This window comes from Mytilus edulis, chromosome 3 (assembly GCF_963676685.1).
Source record: "Mytilus edulis chromosome 3, xbMytEdul2.2, whole genome shotgun sequence".
In the NCBI taxonomy this organism is placed as follows: Eukaryota; Metazoa; Mollusca; class Bivalvia; order Mytilida; family Mytilidae; genus Mytilus; species Mytilus edulis.
In genome coordinates, this window is record NC_092346.1 from 78,954,361 (window position 1) to 78,976,384 (window position 22,024).

General features: G+C 33.2%; 1 protein-coding gene and 1 long non-coding RNA gene across 2 annotated transcripts; both read right to left on the bottom strand.

Moving 5' to 3' along the window:
- Positions 1-776: 776 nt before the first annotated feature.
- On the bottom strand, positions 777-4,687 carry LOC139517539 (uncharacterized). The gene is made up of 3 exons (XR_011663152.1): positions 4,572-4,687; positions 3,296-3,980; positions 777-2,817 (listed from the first exon to the last, which is right to left on the bottom strand). It is a non-coding gene; the product is annotated as an uncharacterized lncRNA (long non-coding RNA).
- A 4,193-nt stretch (positions 4,688-8,880) lies between these two features.
- On the bottom strand, positions 8,881-21,632 carry LOC139517540 (galactose mutarotase-like). The gene is made up of 8 exons (XM_071308735.1): positions 21,513-21,632; positions 20,705-20,835; positions 19,611-19,768; positions 19,053-19,262; positions 18,645-18,726; positions 16,282-16,426; positions 10,131-10,302; positions 8,881-9,057 (listed from the first exon to the last, which is right to left on the bottom strand). Exons 1-8 carry the CDS (start codon positions 21,575-21,577, stop codon positions 8,980-8,982), a joined length of 1,041 nt encoding a protein of 346 aa, XP_071164836.1. The 5' UTR covers positions 21,578-21,632; the 3' UTR covers positions 8,881-8,979.
- Positions 21,633-22,024: the final 392 nt, after the last annotated feature.

Here is a 22,024-nt window from a genome sequence, read left to right on the forward strand (position 1 = left end):
CAACTGGTCTTCAATGTAGCGAGAAATTCCCGCACCCGGTGGCGTTCTTCAGCTGGCCCCTAAACAAATATATACTAGTTCAGTGATAATGAACGCCATGTCAATGTTTGCACATTGCAACTTTTTTTGATTTATCATAAAATATCAGAAGTAAAGTTTAATGACATGTACTAATCTTAAGATTGCATACGTGCATGTACTCATTTTAAGATTATTTACGTATCAAATGAAAGAAGGATGTTAAGTAGATAGAAGAATCAAACAAATAGTGTACCTCGGTCGATATCATTCCCTCTAGGCTCTTTTAATGTAAAATGTATATTAAAAGTTGGATGCTGATTGAAATTTAAAAAAAAAGTTTTCTTCAGAAATCCGTGAAACATGTTACTATAAAAAAATCGTTGGCAGAAATATGAGAGAAGATGTTATTTGTCATAATGTTATTGTATTTTTCAATATTAACGTTGTGCACGATGTTCCTACAACTCAACGTTACACCAAAAAAGCGACGTCAAAGAGGATTTTTCGAAATTTTAACGTCGAATTTGTAAGTTTCATTCGGGTTTTTTTATGCTGTTGGTTGTTTTTGTCTCTGTTATTATTTTTAAAGTCTTTTAACCACGAATTGCCTCAAGTTGTGGATATCGATTTAACACCTGCAAAATGCTGTTTTGTAAGTCATGTAGGAAGGGAAAATAAGACGGAAAGTTTTTCCATAAATAAATTAAAACAAAACTATAGATGTACACAATGTTTTAATTACATGCTGCTAAAATTTCATGGTGCATATCATCTGTCATTATAAATTTTCCATACCTTGATTCGACCCCAATACAAATATATCTGACACTGTTCAAGTAAATTAAAGATTTTTTTCCCTTGATTAATTTGAACTGAATATTGTTTTCTTTAACACATAATTTATCAAAATACAACCCTTCAACTAATTGAACCCCAGCTTGAAAAGTGTTTCCCCAGTCATCTAAAGTTGATTGATTAAGTTTTTTAACATCTGATAAACATTTTAAAATATAATAGTCCTCTCCTGGATCGTCCGTAAAAACGCCTAAAATAATCCCTGGTTGCATCAATTCAATGAAAGTATTTTCATCGCTATTTGTGATAAGTCTTTCGGTTAACTCCGTTTCATGAACAACTTTATATTTGCGAAAAATTCCGGCTTCGCTAGTACAAGCACTAGATTCATCAGGACAGTTGTAGCATACGTAGCAGGACAAGTCTCGAACTAAAACATTTCGAGGACTCGTACTTTTGATTTGGTGAATACACCTTACTGACGGGACGACTTTAAAAGATATTGTTCTATTTCGGGGAACTTCCGCAACATATCTAAAAATTCGACGTTTGCATATAGAGGACTGCCTTGGAGTCTCTAAATTGTCTTTACAAAAGTTATAAAAATCATTTGCGTTCTGAATAAACAATTTTCCTCTTGCAACTGCAAAATCAGCTTGATTTTTTATTAACCCGACTGCGGCATCTTGTACTCCTTTGGCATGGGATGTTTCGAAATAGTTTCGAACTATATTGAAACCTAAATCTTGTTTTGCATAAACTGGACCCCTGTTGTGTTCACTTATTGCTACATTCGGTGCGAAGCTATAGATAGAACGGCGGACCAGTTTATGTTTTGCATAGCTCAAATCTCCGAAACAGTGCCTTGATTTATACTGCGTTGCGCACCCGTCAGTAAATTCGTGCATGGTTTTCATATCATAGATTATACTCTTTAGGTAATCTGCTATTTGCCGTTGCGCCTCATGTGAAAAATTATGATCATGAACTTGATCAGGACTTAAAACAATAACTTTTCCTCAACTAATCCACAATTAACTTCAGGATCGGACGGACCGTCTAGATTTTCAATTGGATGCCTATAAATCACGGATACATGTATCGAAACTTTCGTTTTCTGAAAATAGCATGATTGGATTTCAATTTTATCTTTACACGAATAGTTTTCAGAAAAGTCATGAATGCAAATAGCTTCATTTTTTTTAAGTTGCTCTTAATTGATTTCAGTTGTTCTGTTTGCCATTTTGCACGAAAAACGTGTGCTGAAAACTTTGATATCAATTCAAGAAAGTACTTAAACATTTCACCCGGTTTTGTATTCACCTTAACAAGGCACAGCTTTTTCTTTTCCCCGCTTATTGTTGGAACGAAAACATACTCATAGAGCATCCATTCAACATTTGGTGATTCTGTAGTTAGGGAGAGTTCTTCTACCGATAAATGCAATTTGTTCACGCCACAGTCATCGCACCTCCGCTCCACACACTTTAATTGGTGGTAGTCTTGACCGTCAGTTTTTGGACACAAAGTATGATTTGTCAGGTCAGTGAGATGGGTGAAAATTGGAAAATGTTCAGATGTTGGTGTGTGTTTTTTTTCTCGAAAATCCATGCAACTTTTAAATAAATATCTAGCCTCTACATGATACCTGCAACAACATGTTTCTCGGTCACATGGACGTACAGGTACAACAAAATATGGCTTTAACCGTTCAAATAATCTCTGTGAAATATTCAAATCAGGGTATTTTTCTTTGAAACTAATATAGACTTCTGTCTGAGTTTTTTAAAAGCACGTGCTTCATGTGACTGGTGTATACTTTAGGACCTAATCGTTTTATATCATTCTTGTTTGCAGTAGGTCGCGAATTGTAGGGAGATATCCAGTATTCATAGATTTTCCGTTTAATGTCTTCAGATAAAGCGTCACTTCTTGTTTTTCTTGATGTGAATGTCCACGCTGAGACTTCTGTTGTCAAAACTTTTGTCCTTATTCTTTTCCCTACAAAAGGAATTGTATTAAAACCAAGTAATAAATAAGACAGACATATTCGTCTATACAATATCACACGCTAATGCCGGCTATCACAACGACATACGCAAGATCTGTGTTACGGGTAGCCATTTAACACTATTGTTATATTACAATCGTAAACGACAGAATAACTTGCTATAATAAATAGAAATACTTAAGTCTCATTAAAAGAATTACTTGGTATATATGATACAAATTGCTGGATATTTACTAAAAGAATTGCTTAACTTGGAATTACTAATAGTTACTATTTTTTTGTCAATCAAACATGTTTACTTTTTTTTTTACTTGATTTGAATTAAAAAAATCCTTGTCTGAAGTCTCATTGGCACGCATACCAAATCTTCTTATTTATTTATCTATCTATATACATTTATTGAAAAGTATGGTAATTTGGTTGATATTCGTTTACAAATGAAGAAAATTATATTCATAGCATATATACCTTGGGACATTCTTCTGACGTTAAATCCGAGTTTTTTGGATAACTGTATTCTGCATTAAGATTTTTGAACATTTTCAACATTCACTGCAGCACTCATTATGTTTACCGTTGCTCTTGCATCATTTGTTCTTTTGTGTTTGGTATCATTTACAATGTCCTTCAGATAAGACAGCTTCCGCCATTTTAATGCTCTTAAGATCTTCTGGTGTTGGAATTTTTTTAACTTATGAATCAATGCAACTGTTTGACTCTTTGTATCACTTAAGTCTTAAGTAGGACGAAATTAAAGTTGCCCGCTTTTCTCGCGTTTTCGGTAAACTATTTTTTAACTTCTGCAGTGCTCTGTGTTTTTGTATTCTTGATTGAAATGCAGTTAAATTGTTTACAAAATCTATAACTTCAATTTCATTCTGTTTCAATTTCATATTATTGCGGTAATCTTTTTTCTTTCTGTTCGTTTCGACTCTTTTTTCTTTTTTCTTAATAAACTCCTTCTTCTGTCGTCTATAAATCTGTTTCTTTAACGCTGCTCTTAAAGGTTCTTCTGTCCGCCTCTCGCGTCGTTTCAGTTGTTTTTTCTCGTTATACAGGACTTTATTTTTATCATATTTTTTTAGTTGTCTTTCTTTTTCCTTTTGTCGCTTTATATCCCTGTAGTACGCCTTTTCTGGTCCAGATGTAAAAACTGAAAAAATATATAGTTCATGTAACGAGATATTTTTTTTTTATCATTTTATCATTCTATTAAATAAATCGCTTAAACAAAATAAGTTTATTATTTTTTTTAGCAAAAAGCACCATTCCTTTTTTCGACTACCATCAATATATTTTTCCCAATTTCAACACACGATTTGTTTTAATTATCTGGAACATTTAATTGAAACAAATTTAGCACATACTAGTTACGTTGGAAATAAGCTTTTTTCGGATTTTTCGACGTTTTCCGACGTTTGGACAAAATGGCTACCGTTTTGTAAATGTTCGTATCATTTTGTTCCTTTAAGACTCAAAGATCTAGTAAATAAAAAAAGATTCTTGTAATTTTGTATTCTTCGTGTATCTAACTTTTGTTTTAATAAATTATAAGCAACTTATTGAAATATCAGGTAAAAAAAAACACATTTAGAGCTTTGACAAATGAAATATCAACTTGGACAAAACGGCTACCGGTTGAAAAATGACTACGTAGAAAAGATTTTATAGAATCTACATTTTTTGAACTCACGAACAAGGAGGCAAATATTTGTTCTATTGGTAGATGTTATTATTATCTTACCTTTTTTAGACATTTTCTTCTATATACTCATAAAATTCACTTTTAGTCGTTAAGTCAACGAAAAACGTCGTTGGACATATTTCTTGTTTCAGCTAAATCTGCTTTCATAATCTATAAAATACCCTGCGAAATAAGACAAAGGGCTACTGTGCAAGCTAATCTAATAGTTTAATTTTACAATAATAATGATTCTGAAATTCAAAATTGTGTCACTTTCACTTATAATTTAAAGCATATTTTTTTGCAGAACTTCTGTCAATATTTTTGGTATAAAACTTATAAATGACTCTTGGTCACACTTTATAGAATAGAAAATATATATGATCAGTACTATTTATTTAATAATTATATCAATTTTCAGAAAGATTATTGAAATTGTATAAACTATGTTTTATTGCATTAAATATAATCAGAAGTGTTTAAAAAAATTCTGCTAGGAATGATCCCACATATAAAAATTACATGTAGTATATTTCATCCGCCAGATCTAATTTCTTTCAATATAGCTAGGTTTTTAATTTTACATGTAGGTGTCATTATCCACATTTCTGAATTGGTTTTTTTTACTGCAGTAATATTTTGTCTTTTAATATTTACATTTTAGTCCTTCTCTGAAAAATAGGGGGAAGTATCTCTTCTTTATATTATCATAACATAGTTATAAATCGAGTTTCGTTTATTTTCTTTCTAATTTTTGTAAAGTAAACTCCTTTTTTAGTTTTTATGCATTTTGCTGGGTTTTTATTTTTGACTGGTGATATTAAGGGGAGATAACCACTTGCACAAATCGGCATAAAAACCACCGCTTCGGTTTGAAATCAATTTGACGTTTGCGTATCCAACATTCTATTGCCGAGATTTTCATATCGAGTGTTTGTCGCTTTATTAAATTTAAATTCAGCCCATCATTTTTAGTTTCCTCGTAAATATTTAGATTTTTCGTTCAGGAGACTTGACAGTTTTCACCCAAACTCCAAGTTTGCAGATAAAATAAAGAATAAAGGACTTTGATTTGATGTGTGAGCTTTGACGAGAATAAACTATGGATACTCGAGATTAGTTAGGTCAATAAGTTTTTATTACGACAATAGTATTCAGTGAGTTAAAATGAGGTTTGTCTCATCCGTTTTTTTACTGAATTTTGACGGTCACGTGACTCTATTGTTGCTGATAAACTTGGGGTTAAACCGTGACCTGCTTTCCAACTGTGCTGTCACCGAGTCAAACAAAATTTGACAAAAAAAAACGGCTTTAACGTCACAAAGAACAGACACACGTCGTTGTTCCCGCCAAGTTTCGAGAAGATCAGAGAATAAGAAATAGCATCACTATACATAAGAGTTAAAACAGTCAGTTGTTTGAAAATGTAACGTTGGACATCCGTATTTTTACATAACTTTGTTGTTTAAATCTTCTAATATTCTAGATATAACCAAGAGCTAAAATAATATAATTAAAAACATGTTCTGAATTTATTTTTATATTGGTATGTGTTTGCCGACATTTTTTGTTTTTTGTTTTGCGAAGGAATTTCGAAGATTCTGTTTCAAATCCCAGAGGTTGTATGAACAAGCGTGCGTAACGTTATTACATAACAGAGTAACAGGAACGCAAAAAGTGCTCGACAGTCAACAGTCACCATCAACCAGCAAAAATACTGGACAGTACAACAAACAATCAGAAAAAATACTGGACAGTACAACAAACAACCAGTAAAAATACTCGATAGTACAACAAACAACATCAACCAGCAAAAATACTGGACAGTGCAACAAACAACCAGCAAAAATACTCGACAGTACATAATACAACAAGTAAAAATACTCGACAGTACAACGAACAACCAAAAAAAATACTCGACAGTACAACGAACAACATCAACCAGCAGAAAAATACTGGACAGTACAACGAACAACATCAACCAACAAAAATACTGGACAGTGCAACAGACATCATCAACCAACAAAAATACTGGACAGTGCAACAGACATCATCAACCAGCAAAAATACTGGACAGTGCAACAGACATCAGCATAAATAATACAGTAAAAAATTATTCAAATACATGCTTTTCCATTTTAAAATCTGATCAAAATCCGTATTAGCAAGTTACTAAATACTCGGCCGATTTTGAATGACTATTAAAATATCCACTGAACATAATCTTATTTGTTATAAACATTACATATACAAATTTACATATCTTTTTGGAAAATTAAAAAAAAAAAGTAAATGCTTTGTTCTTCTTTTAATTCGCTTTTTTCAAACCATACAATTGTAATCAAGTTTAGATTGTATAAATGTCACAAGTCTATACACAATTTGCCTTGTGGACTTAAACCCGCTGTTTTTATTTGCACCTGTCCTTAGTCAGGAATCTGATGTTTATTAGTTGTCGTTTGTTGATGTGGTTCTGACATAAGTGTTTCTCGTTTCTCGTGTTTTACATAGATTAGACTATTGGTTTTCCTGTTTAAATGATTTAACACTAGTCATGTTTAAACCCGCTGCCTTGTGGACTTAAACCCGCTGCATTTATTTGCACCTGTACTAAGTCAGGAATCTGATCTCCAGTAGTTGTCGTTGGTTGATGTGGTTCATTGGTGTGTTTCTCGATTCTCTTTTTTCATATAGATCGTTGATCTTCCCGTTTGAATGGGTTTGCACTAATATGTTTGTGCCCTTTACACTTGCTGTTTGATATGAGCCAAGGCTTTGTGTTGAAGACCATACTTGAATGGTTTACTTTTACAAATTTTAACTTGGTCGGAGAGTTGTGTCATTGGCACTCAAACCACATCTTCTTATATCTATTTAACCTCATTCGAACTTTTTTCGTAAATATGTTACCCCGGTTTTTGGTTTGGTTCGTGTTGCTCAGTCTTTAGTTTTCTAATTGTGTCTTGTGTATCTATGCTTGTCTTAAATTTGATTTCCTTCTTTGTATTGCCATGGCGTTGTCTTTTTATTTTCGACTTATGAGTTTGAATGTCCCTTTGCAATCTTTCGCCCCTCTTTTAAAACCAATTTAGCGATGGATTGTCAAAACAATATAATTTTTGATCCCACAACTCGTAATTGTAATTTCAACCCCCTCTTTTCTTTTTAAAATATTTACATGCGCATTCCAAAGTGGAAAAATAATCAGTTTATTAAAGCAATCGGAACTTCTCAGCCTTTCTGGTTGCACGAAGAAATGTTGTACTGCTTAACGAGAATGACCGAGTAGTTACGATTGTTTATTGAAGGTGCGTAATGGTAGAAAATAGGCTATCTGACAAACATTATGATTGTCGTCCGGAAGTAAAAATTGGGTTTCGGGATCACAGCAGTAGTTTCCAGATGATAACTTTTGGAGTCCATGCAGTTTCATCTGATACCAAGCTTGTTTTGATAATACATCATGGGATAATGTAAATCCCTGTGATTTTGAGACCACTTGGTGTCATGGTAAGGTGACAGCAGCAATTATGGACTGAATTTTACTTCTGCTTAATCGACGGTTGATTACTATAACGATCTACATGCAGTTCCCAGGAACACGCATATTTAGTTAATATGAATGATAAGTCATTACAGCAATCACCACACAACAGAAACAATTCGCAGATAACTAGACGTAAACACATAGTATTCCATTATAGATAGGTTTACATTCAATATGTCAAGCTCTTAATCGTCCCGATTAACATTAAAACATTGAATAAATGAAACAAACTATATCAAAGTACTGCCATCAACATCAAGCTCTCCAAGTAAAAAATCACTAAGATGTAACATAAAACGACAAACACAAGAACATGCAGTGGAGTTAAACGATTTTTAAACCTCCGGCTATAAAATTGAAGCTTACGAAAAAATGTATGCATCATGATTAAAAGTGCAGATTGAATTCGGGGAAGTCGGTTAATTCCATTGACGTAAAGGCAACAGTAGTATACCGCTGTTCAAAACTCATAAATCCATGGACAAAAAACAAAATCGGGATAACAAACTAAAACTGAGGGAAACGCACTAAATATAAGAGGAGAACAACGACACAACATTAAAATTTAACACACACAGAAACGGACTAAGCATTAGACAAAATCCTATGAGAATAACAAATATAACATCAAAACCAAATACATGAATTTGGGATAGATAAGTACCGTGACACGTCTTATAATAATGTGAATTCACACTCAAAAATAAGAGAAAACAAACGACACAACGGAAACACAACGTTAAAATGTAACACACACAGAAACGAACTATAATATAACAATGGCCATATTCCTGACTTGGTACAGGACATTTTTAAAGGGAAAAATGTCAAATATATTTATTTGTTAGAAGAACAACAATTTTGGATTTCTCTTTGAACTTCAAAAGTGAATCCATTGTGGTACTGATTTAACCATTTCTCTTATATAGTGCTGAATTTATAATGTGTGGTATGTCTGTACGTTTCACCAGGTCTTAGGATTGTACTTGGAAAATTATCCTGAAATAAAATTAAAAAAAACCACATCCATATATTATTGATATGATTATGTAAAGCAAAATAGTGTCCTTTGAAATATTGTACCACAAGACAATATTTCATAACTATGCATCATGAAAAATTGTCCTCGTCTATGGAAAAATGTCCAGAGAAGGATAAATTTCCATAGTGAAATTTGTCGGTATATAGACAATATTTCACAGATGAATACTATGGAATTTTGTCTTGTTAAAGGGAGGTTATATTTTGTGTGAATTGAGACAATATTTCGCAAATGAATACTAAGAAATTTTGTCCTGTTAAAGGGAGGTTATATTTTGTGAGTATTGAGACAATATTTCATAGACAGATTGCCGTGGAATTTTGTCTCAAGAAGGGGAGGTTATCAACATATATTCATGTAAGAGAAGGTTTATAGGATTTTCTTTCCTGATACACAAACCTGTGTATATATTTACAAAATAAGTGATTGTCAGCAAATTAATTACTTATATTTTTACATTATAATGTAATACAATGAAACATATACGTTAGACAATTCTTTTTATATCTATAATTAACCATTTGTAATGTATCTATGCAAATTTGAAACTCACTATTAGTATACTATATATTCCTAATCCTTGCTATACAAAACCATTTCAGTTATAAATCTAAATTGTGCATGATGTATCCTTGTGTACTATTTCTAATTGTGTAATAATTCGATTAAAAAAAAATTTCAAAGCTAGTATGTCATAGTGAAGTATTGTCATGAACAGAATTTCATAGGGAAATATTGTCCAGAAGGAGGTGACAAAATTTCATGGACAAAGACACTATTTCATAATTAAATATTGCAACTCATCATGGTTAGTTAACTCACATACCACAAATCACCCCAATATCTGAAGGCGTTCAGAAAAAAAACTCCGTATATAGTGGTTTGTTGCGGAATGACGGAATGACAGAATGACGGACAAGGGTAAAACTATATGGTACCGACAACTTTGTTGCGGGGCCATATAAATTAAGCTGAGGTAAATGACTGAATTTATTAAGTTTATTATGATAATTGATACTAGACTACTTACATGATTAACACTATCAGCATAATGTTGTGTTTCTAAACAGAAGGCACTAAACTGCCCGTATGTAGCACCTGCCTTACCCTGGACATTATCTAGATAGTACGATGTGTATACCTGCAAACCAGGTTCTGTGCTTGATACTTCCAGAACTCGTCCTGAGGGTGGATGCTCAACTCTACAAAAGTATGTGACAAACTAACTTTATCAAAAAAAAGAACCGCGACTTTATAAGAGTATTATCTAAATTGTCACAAATATTCACGTAGGAATTAGTAGCGTAAGGCCACACCAATTTGATTCCTTGTTCGACGGACCCGTTTTTTCAAAACAGATTTTTTATTTTTTATATTCCCGCTTCCCGCATCCGGAAATGTAATCATGTCCACTTCCCGCACCGTTTTTTTTTGTGTAAATATATAAGGTAGCAATAAACAGTTAGGAAAAAATACTAAAATTTGCCCTTATGAATTTTACCATCCCCTTTTCATTGCTTTCTTGCAATATCAAGCTTACTGTTTGTGTCATATATGGGCATATGTATGTAATCAGAATCTTCCATAGATTTAATATCCAGTATATAAAATGGTAAAATATAATTTCTTTTTGGTGTATGGCAACAATCTGCATTTATTTGTTATAAAATATTGCAAAAAGGGGGGGGGGGGGGGGAAGATGTCACATATTTCCCCAAAATTTGGCTAAAAGTAGAATTTCAATCGCTTGAAGTAATACCTTTTCTGAAACTGTGTACATATATCATTCAGAAAATCCGATGAAAATCATATGTCCTTCATCTCATTTTTTTGTAAAATTGCGTCAAAAACTTCGTGTAGAAAAAGATAGTTTGTAAACAGTACATTAATTTCTGGACCGATGGCAGGTCTAGCTATGAAAATACGGATTGTCAAACAGAAAACAGCCCATAAAACATGTAAAAAATAATCTTGATGCTCTTATAAACCATCTTTGAAGACTAAATTAGCACTCATCTATCTAAAAATGAATTTTATTACACAATAACTTTCCTAGTATTTGAAAAATCCACAGGGGCCAAAATGCGAAACTAAACTCCTAACTGTGTATTGCTACCTAAAAAGATATCAATATTTGTTTTTAAAATCAGTCTAACCTGTATAATATAACGATTTTAAACATAAAAGAACACCATCACACTGTGTAAATATCAGTGAGAATATTTTTTTCAGCATGAAACATATTTATCCGAAGTGGGAGTTGTCCAATATAAATTTATAACAGCGGAAATACCTGTTATGAACAAAAAATGGTTTCTTTCCCCCGTACTTATATTCCCTATCAAAAAATGTTCGTTGTTAGAATAAAGTACAAAGAACTTCTGAAGGATTTGCCTTCAATTGCAATTATATTGTATGCTGGCGAAACAAAACTATCCATAGCCGCTGCATGTTTATGCACCTGTCCTGACTGATTCAGGGGCCTGTCGATCAGCAGTTATCGTTTGTTGATGTTGTTCATTGGTATTTTCCCGTTTGGATATATAATTAAGATCGTTGGTTTTCCTGTTCGAATTGTGCACCCTTATAATTTTGGGGTCCTTTATAGCTTGCTATTTGGTATGTATCAAAGCCCTGTGTAAAAGGCCGTACTTTGACCTGTATCTGTTATTATCAGGTTGAGAACAACCCTCCCTCACACAAGGGGTCATTTTACTGATGTAGAAAAGAAAACAGACATACCAAGGATTTGTATAATTCTTCTAGAGGAGAGTTATATCATATTTTAAAAGAGGGGTCCACTTATTTTGAATAATATTTAACATTTGTTAAACTGTTAAAGTAAATGTGTTAACACATGGTTAACATGGTTAAAGTCCAGGAATATTACAAAATTCTTGCACATGTTTTGACCATTTAATACGAGATAGATCTATAGTTCTTTGAGAAATATGAGCCCTTTTGAACAAACAAATATATTATAATAACTTATATTGATCTCTCATAAAACATGTAAAAGGGATATTATAACATCAAGGGGTTGCCCCAAAACTGATTATGACTTAGATGGAAAATTGTTTCATTGTCAGTCACACAAACATAGACCAGATTTAATTATTTCTTGGTGAACAGGGAAAAAATACTTCAGAAATTAAAGAAATGTCAAAGTACAAGTGATAAATCAAGCTTTAATATTGTCAAAACCTACTATTTTATGTTTACAAAAAATAAATATAATCGCTCGCCTTTACTTTTCAAACTTCGCCTAAAAAATTTGCATATTATAAATATTTTATTTATTAAAATTTTCAAATCACTCGCTCGCCCCAAATTTTGGAGTCCAAAAATCCGTAGAACAAGAAATTAAATTGGTGTGGCCTAATCTTATTTTTTTTTATTAAATGTCATCAATTGATTTTTTTCTTTTTGCTGGATTTGTCTTAATGTACAATGAGTACTGTCCTGTTTTTAAATTGGGCAATTATATTACATTATACTTTTTAAAAAGTTAAAATATTTTGTCTCCTCGACATTTTTTTCCCCTTCTCAAACGCTGATGATTGTAACAAACAGTTTGTCGGTATCGATGTTGGTAAACGGTGTCCCTGTGTGAACTATTGGTTCATAATCTTTTGCTTTAATTAAGGTCTTTCCCCTACGTGGGGAAAGACCTTAATACTGTTTTTCTAATGTTTTTTTTTCCAACATTTTTTCTAAATGCCCTCCCCCCGTTTCTATTGAAGTCATCAAAACCAAATATGAACCATCCATAGACCTCATCATGATGTATTACCATATGAGGCTGCATAGGATTTCATCATCCCCTTTGAGAGTTATTTCCCCTTGAAACAATTTCTTTCCTTTGCATTTTTCTCAAAAAGTATAAGAGATAGAATCGATTTGAAAGCGGCAACATGTACAGGAACAGATGGCAATGTGAATGAACATGTACACTAATTTTGTTATTAACCCTTATAAGGAGTTATTCCTCTTGAAAAATTGTAGATAATTTTAGAAAAATTGTATTTCGAGAACCAGAAGTCGTAGAGACTTTGGACCTTCACCAATAATCTTTAATTCATGTGACCTTTAATATGCAGTCAAGGTCAAAGGTCACTGAGTGCAAAAAAAATATGCTGCAATTTCAAGCGTACATATTAGGAAAACGATAAGACTTTGCTGCATACATACAGCGTATAAAATGTTCCTCTTGACGAGCTCTACATTTTATATGATAAGTCCAAAAATGTCCGACTGTCTGTTCAAAATTTACAACGGGATGATTCTTAAAAGTATAGTATTTTGTGTATATCTTTTTAAAGGTAACAGATATCAACCTACTAAAAACTGCAAAGAGTATCAGTAATTCAAGACCGTCAATTTGAGGTCAATGTCAGGTCATGACGAAATTTCACCTTGACCTTCACAGTATACTATGACCTTGACCTTGTGATATTTGAAAGGTCAAGTGGTCCTGAGTTGAATGGTGGTAGTCCCATGTCTCCACGACTTCCGGTTTTCAAGTTTGGTATTACATCATATATTTGATGATTAATTGTGACCTTGGTGAACTTTGAAATTGTCCCAATTCTTTTTCTATAATTTTGTCCTTTATCTGTAGATCATTTACCATTTAACAGATTTGAGATATCTATTGTCGTTTTAGAGATAATGCAGTTTGAAATTTTGCGAGCGGCGGCATGTATTTCTGAATCAACAACAGCTTACCACTTAAAATGTTTAAGAAATTGAAGAGGTTAACATAGTTATATGTTTCACCAAATACCAAAATCATTCCATTTAAAAAACACGAAAAAATCATTTAGAAATTTTCATGTTTTGCATTGACTTTGTAAGTTTCATAACTTCTATTTATATCGTTGATATTGCATCATTTTTGGCACTTTGTCAAATGGGGTCATCTGATATATCAAATTGAAGGTCTCAATAAACTCTACTAAAAAATGAAGATCTTTTTCATCCCAGGTGGAAGGGTGGGGTCATTTAGTGCAAAACTTCAAATTTCTCAGAGGGTAAGGTTGTCGCATATCAAATGAAAGAACATAAAACGTACATTTCAAATTTCAAATTGACGTCCCCCAAAAATTGGTTGGATGGGGTCATTGAGTGCAAAAAATAAATTTTCTTTTAAGATAGGGTTATTGTATATCAAAATAAAGGTCATGATGTGTACATTTTAAATATTAAATTCCCAACCTCCACAAATTGGTTGGATGGAGTTATTAGGTGCAAAAATCAAACTTTTTAGAACATGGCGTTGTCGCATATCAAATGAAAGTTCATCTACCCTGTGTTACATATATCATACTTCCGATCTCAAAAATGTAGGCGGATGAGGTCATTAAGTGTAAAAAGCAAAAAGTTTCAGAAGGTATGCTTGTCGTATATCAAACGAAAGGTCGCACAAAGAACATTACGAAAACATCACTTTTACAGAGAGACCTTTCAATTGTTTTACAAACAATTGAGATACTATTTGTCATTGTTATGTTTTTAGTAATTAGATAGTAAATTTTCCGATTATAAACAATGAATTTTCACATAAGCATTACACATTGCAAAGTTGAACTAAATGATTTTACAGATATAGGAAGATGTGGTATGAGTGCCAAAGAGACAACTCTCCATCAAAGTAACGATAAGATAAGATAAGATAAGATAAATACTAGTTTATTAAAGTGTCACATATTGATCTACATTAAAATACATAATAACATCATAAAAAAAGGACCAATACCCAGCCTATAAAGACTTACGAGACACTGTAACAATGTATATGTAAACGTAAACAATTATAGGTCAAGGTATGGTCTTCAACACGGAGCCTTGGCTCACACCGAACAGCAACTTATAAAGGGCCCCAAAACATTACCAGTGTAAACAATTCAAACGGGAAAAACCAACGGTCTAATCTATATAAAAACGAGAAACACTTATGAACCACATAAACAGACGATAACCACTGAACATCAGATTCCCGACTTAGGACAGGTGCAAGCAATTGCAGCGGGATTAAACGTTTTAATGGTACCAAACCTTCTCTCTTTTCTGAAACAATAGTATAACATCACAAAATAGAAAGACACATAGTCTATTTTCTTTATCTCATTTTTATTAGCATAATTATGCTCCCTAATGTTTTGCCTATTTCCGACTTGCGTATATCAATCATATTTGTTAGACACAAAGTTTTGTTCTCAAGAGTACTTTAAATGATCCCATTAGAGTAGTCTTCATATATTTATTTGTCAGATAGTTCTGCTTTACTATAAGTATGTATAAAATTTTCAAATATTAATTTATACCTTTATAGTTAGATGAATGATTTATTCTTAAAAATAGAGTTTATTGTTTGGGTATTGTGGTGTCCTGTGTAATTTATACATTTAGATTCCCCTTGCATCATAGCATATTTTTTTTTATTTCAGGTCCCTGCAAGTGGTATTAGATGAAGCTGATTGGTAGGAAAGGACATATTGTTACCGTAAAAGAAATCAATTCCCCCCTTTCTCTTTTCCTCCAAGATAACACCACGAAACGAGACCTGTCTGCATCAGATTTTACTTGCTATGAGCAACGCGATGGGAGTCGCTGTTGGCGCATGTGTTGCTTACCTTACCGAAGCAAAGATTTTTCTTCGACTGAATGTTTCGGTATTCCACTAGGATGTGTATTACTTTATAAACAATAGGTCCGAGTACACAGTTATCGTCCCTTGATTTGTCCACAAGTATAGTCCCTAGTGTGGACAGTGTGTTACTTGCAAATCTTTTTAATACCCCTTCCAATTTATTTCTTCATGTGTTATGCCTCAAACAGCAAAAAGGTGATAAAATTACACTGTGAAAAAAAGTTAAGTAGTGATTTGGTCCCGCTAAAAAAGTTTTAAAATAAGCATTTCGGAAGCTGTCAAAAGATTTCAAGAACCCCTGAACCTAAAATTGTCCATATTTTAAGTTAGAGCCGATGAAGTTTTCTATTATTTTGATACAATTTGTCTCAAAAATAGTACATCACACTGTTAAAATATTATTGAGAAAACGAAGGTTGGATTTTTTTTTAATTTCCATGAATTGTCTATAAGAAATGCACTACGAAATAACTGTGTACTCGGACCAATAACGGTAACCAACACAATGAGTACTGTATTATATTTATACCTGCCACATTTTTTCATTTGACCCGTTTTTCCTACAACAAAATTAATGTCAAACCCTTTTCCATTGTTGACTTTTTTTATGTGATCCCCTAGACGTACTGCTGTCCGAATATCGTATGGTGTTCCTTCTACAGGAGCAATTTCACCTGAAAAGGTAGAATAAGGGGAAAAAAATCATAAACGATCATTTAATAATCACTAATAATTGTAACTCGATATCTAAATTTGGTCAGTAACAAGAAAGGACATGATAAATGGTAGTAAATCGGTCGTTTTTTTTATAGTTACATCCTTTCTTTATTGTATATATTCAAACTTTGTGCAGTCTCCTTCAGAATGGAAATCTTATTTCATTAAGACTACACAATGTGAACTGCTGTAGCCCAATTTTTGACATTTTTATCTATCATGTCTGTTTGTTTTGTTCACACATCGTTGTTTATATACTAGTATAGAATTTAAAAGATTGTCATACAAGTGAGAGGTTTAGCTACCAAGAAAACCAGGTTTAATCCACAATTTTCTACGTTAAAAAATCCTAGTCAGGAATATGACAGTTGTTATCAATTCGTTTGATGTGTTTGAGCTTTTGAGTATGCCATTTGCTTACGGACTTTCCTTTTTGAATTTTCCTCGGAGTTCGTTATTTTTGTTATTTTTCTTTTTTCATACGTTCGGATATTTGTCTGTGCCCCACTTAAAAAAAATTTAATTCTGTGCAGGGGGATAATCACGCATTTGAAAAGTAAACGTTGGGTATTACGGACCTCTCCTCGAAATTTTAATACGAAATGTTACATTGTATCATCATTAATGGGAATGGTAAATCAACGAGAACACACATACCAATTTACGTAACACACACGCAAGACTTAACCACAAACTTAATCATTATTTTATATTGATATATATAGATATTGTTAAAGCCTCGGTCACACCTTACCGGATAGCTCGAACGGACGCCTAACGGATAACTTTTATGTCCGTTAGACGTCCGTTCTTATCCGTTAGACGTCCGTCCATATCCGTTGCATGTCCGTTCAGCGTACGTTTTATCCGTCGACGTCCATTCTGTCCGGTGGAAAATTTTGAGCATGTTCAAAACTTTGAACGGACGTCCAACGGATAAAATGTCCGTTGAACGTCCGTTGGGCGTCCGTTTTGTACGGTACTCGTCCGTTTCGTTTCCGTTTTGTATCCGTAACGTGTCCGTTATACATCTGTTGGAGGTCTGGAAGATAAATTCACCAACGGACTTCTACCGGACGTTAAACTGATAAAACGGATGTTGAATGGATGAGAAACGGACTTCTACCGGACGTATAACGGATAAAACGGATGATGAACGGATCTGAAACGGATAAATGCCAATTGAAAATTTCGCGTGAGAAATGCCAATTATTGGTATGTCAGATTTCATAAGGTTCATGAATTCATAATCGATCTTAGATTATAGGCACGTCTTCACAATCAAGCAGTTCTTATTCAGGCCAGACACTGCCCTTTGGCGGCATTTTGAAGAACAAACCAAAACCAGTTACACAGAAACATTTTGAATATTTATGAGATGTCGCCTTTGATTTTTCCGTAAATCTTGTTCATCCGTTTTATCCGGTACGCTTCCGTTAGGTGTCCGTTTTATGCGGTACTCGTCCGTTGGATGTACGTTCGACATCCGTTCTGTCCGGTACGTTTCCATTTCTCGTACGTTGCATATCCAGTGTGTCCGTTATGCATCCGTTACACGTCCGTTTTATTCGTTCAGTACATCAACGGACTCCCAACGGATAACAATTTTGTCAACGGACAACTTTTATTTTCATCCGTTAGTCGTCCGTTCGTGCTATCCGGTAAGGTGTGACCGAGGCTTTAAATATACTTTTTCACTTTTTTGGTCTTTTGGAAAATGTTGTTTGTGCTGTATTTAGACCCTTCTACAACGAAATTTGTTTTACATGCACACGTATAAAAATTGCGGTTTTTATCCAACGCAATCATAGGTTTGAACGTAGTTTTCAATTTAGACTCGATTATAGATATATATCTCTGGAGTAGCAACTCTCAAATACTTTTTTATTTAACAAATAATACCTGTATGACTATTTCAATAGTTTATTTTACAATGTTATATGTAAAATACTGTATGTTGTATCAATCATATATGTTATGTGTATATGCCCCCCTGGGGACCTAATTTGGAAAATAAAATTTATCTTATCTTATCTTATCTTATATAATGATTTGGTTTTAATATTAAGTTGATAGCAAAATAACAAAGTTTCTAATCTTTTACAAACATAATGCAATGCTATACATTGCCACTGAACACCCACTTACGATGCGATGTGTGCTATCATTACGCACCTGTTGGGATGACGTTTTCGTTCAAAGGAGTATAATAGTCAGCGTTGACCTTGATAACGTGATCGTCTATATTAAGTGAACCCTGTAAAAAACAAAAGTTGTAGTTACACATCATACTTAAGAGAGACGTAGATTGACATAACTTGACTAGAATTTAGTAAAAAAACACCGTTTTAAGAATGATTGCTCAGGATAAATAACAATGCATCTTCCCACATAGAAGAAATCACAATGAAAATTGACAAGCTTGATTGTTTACTTGTATAGTTGTCAAGAAATGCACCGTTCCCATTGCCTATTCCAATAGCCATCAACAAATTGTAATAAATACTTTTTTGTGGATTTCTTTTTTAATTCTTCCTGAAGAGAAAAATGAAGACAGATATATGTAGTGTTTACTCAACTCACTTGTCCAGCAAGGTTAAAATATGAATGATTGGTTACATTAATGGGCGTGGCTTGAGTAGTAGTGGCTGTATAATCTATGATAAATTCATTGTCATTGTTCAGTTCGTATGTAACAGTCGTAGTTAGTTCCCCTGGGTAATTCTCCTCACCATCGGGACTTGTGTACCACATCACTACTTTTGAATCTTTAACATCAGCTTTCCATACAACCTGTTTAAATATACATTTGCTTCATGAAATGTAAGCACTTCGTATTATCAGCTTGGAAAGTTTCAGTAAATGCATAGACAGTGTTATTATATATGTATTCAGGATAATGCTGTTCATAGTAAACACAACTCGTTTGAATTTCCAACTTACTTTTAATTGATGGTATCGGAAGTAATGTTATTTTTTTTCATGTACACATATTTTTTTCAAATCAGAATAGATGTATGATTTCTCGTGTACGAAATTTAATTATTTTTCATACTAAAATTGACTAAGAAGTCTTTATAGTGTAATTGATAAATGACGATGTCTCTCCCGGTATCAAAACACAAACTTCAGCATGTATACCTTATCAAAACCTTTCAGACCTCCATGAAGATGGTTAGGACCGTTATTAATCGCAAGTTTATAGTCAGTTCCATCTAATGTAAACTTCCCATCAGCGATTCTATTTGCGACTCTACCACACAAAGCACCAAAATATCTCTGAAGCGGACTCTCGTATCCTAAGCGAAAACAGAAAAAGTATTCAGCATATTGCGTTTACAATTTGGCAGGGGATAATACTTAATAAAGAATCAAAAAGCAGATTAAACAGTTTTCACTGAAGGGATGTATGTCAATATTATGGTAGGGAACAATGCAATATAAACGAGATTGTGGATTGTTGGTTTACCATGAAGTTGATCCATTGTTACTTTTACAACAAAATGTAGGTGACCATAGATGGCACCTATGGTCACCTATATTTTGATGTAGAAGTTACAATGGACCAAGAGGCTGGATAAGCCAGATTTTGTTGTATATGTATAAACTTATCCTTCCATCATTACCTAACTGAACAAAGAAATAACACGACGGGTGCCGTATACGGTGCAGGAAATGCTTACCCTTCCGGAGCACCTGATTTCACTCCCGTTTTTTAGTGGAGTTCGTGATGTTTCTTATTTATTATTTATAACTGTTGATGTACATCGGTTGTAAATGTCCTTTGGTTTTGTGAGTCTTTGTTTACTCCTTGGTTTTGATTGTTATTGTATTAAAACACCCGAGTAAAAAAAACACTGATATGAACCATCTTTATATATTAGCTCTGGATGTGCCACCAAATGTTGACAATGTAAATGCTATTAAAAGTCAAAAGATGTGATAATATTGCCAATGTATTTATCATACCTTGCCACATGTGGAGCAGGGTCTGCTTACCCTTCCGGAGCACCTGAGATCACCCCTAGTTTTTGGTGGGGTTCGTGTTGTTTATTCTTTAGTTTTCTATGTTGTGTCATGTGTGCTGTTGTTTTTCTGTTTGTCTTTTTCATTTTTAGCCATGGCGTTGTCAGTTTGTTTTAGATTTATGAGTTTGACTGTCCCTTTGGTATCTTTCGTCCCTCTTTTATAATCTATAACAAACAATAAGCTATTTAAGGAATTGTTAGGTATACCTTTAATATCATCAAACCCCAGGTTAATGTCCTGTACATTGCCTTTTCTGTCTGGGACCAGGATGTCGGTCACTATGGCTCCATAACTGATAATTCTTATTGTAACATTGTTTTGATTCTTCAGTGTAAACCTGAAAATAAAAATATGCCAGGACGTCAATATATTTTGAAAGGTCGATCGGGAATATTCGACTCGGGAATATTCGACTGCGCATTTCTATTTCTCGCATGAATTACAATGCACACGAAAAGTATTTGTCCTAAATTCGATATTATTTTTTTTTAATATTTTGGTTGATTAGAAATGTTAAATCATTGCAGTTGTGTCACTAAAATAATATTTTCGATATTATGTGTATCTGTTAAAGTTAAAAATGACATTTCACCCATTTTTACCATTTCCCCGCCAATATTTGGATTTTAATGCAAAATATTTGTTTTTTCTTATCGGTGACCTATGTTTTTTATTTGCTTATTCCTTGAAGCTATATTTCAGCTTTTTATATTACAGTTTTGGACCAAGTGTCATAGAACGTTTTTTTGATATTCCGATAAAAATATGTCAACACCTCTATTTTCCCTATCATTTCATTGAAAAATGATCCCTTTTACATACCTGTTTAAAAGTAAAATTTTGAGCTTAAATGGTCCGTGACCCCCTATTTTTTTTTCGACCAATTTGATTCACTTTCTGTAAAAAGAAACATAACAAAACATACGGCACTTCTGATAGAAACTTCGAATAGTCCCGAGCCACCTTAATACGTTTGTGCATGGTTGAAAGTAACGAGTGTATTTTTAAACTTGCCTTTTTACAGACAAGCCGTCCTTTGTTTTCCCAAAATCTTCCTCTGAGATATTCACAGCAGACATTTTGTGTGTATTCAAAAGGATAGTAATAAGTGTACGAAAGTATGATAAAAGTTGTGTGAATTTATAATCTTATCAAATTGACCTTTTTATCTTTTCCGGTATACAATCATATAGTAGTACTTATAAAATTCGTTCATACTTTCTGCATTTTAAAAGTTATGGACAGGTAATGTGGTAATTCTTAATAACTGTCAAATGAACAATTTGTGATGAAAATCATAAACAATAAAAGCAGTTTAATAGGAAGGAATTTAGAGCACCTAAATTATACATAAAAAACAAATACTTTACGTATATCGTATCATAGAATTTTCTCATGACCTCAAAACAACCTGAAAGTACTTTACCTGCTCATATAAAACCAGGCTGTTCTTCAATCTAATATTGATCAATATTGGTGGCTTTAATTAATTGAAGATTTTATACAGCAACGTCAAAATCAGTACT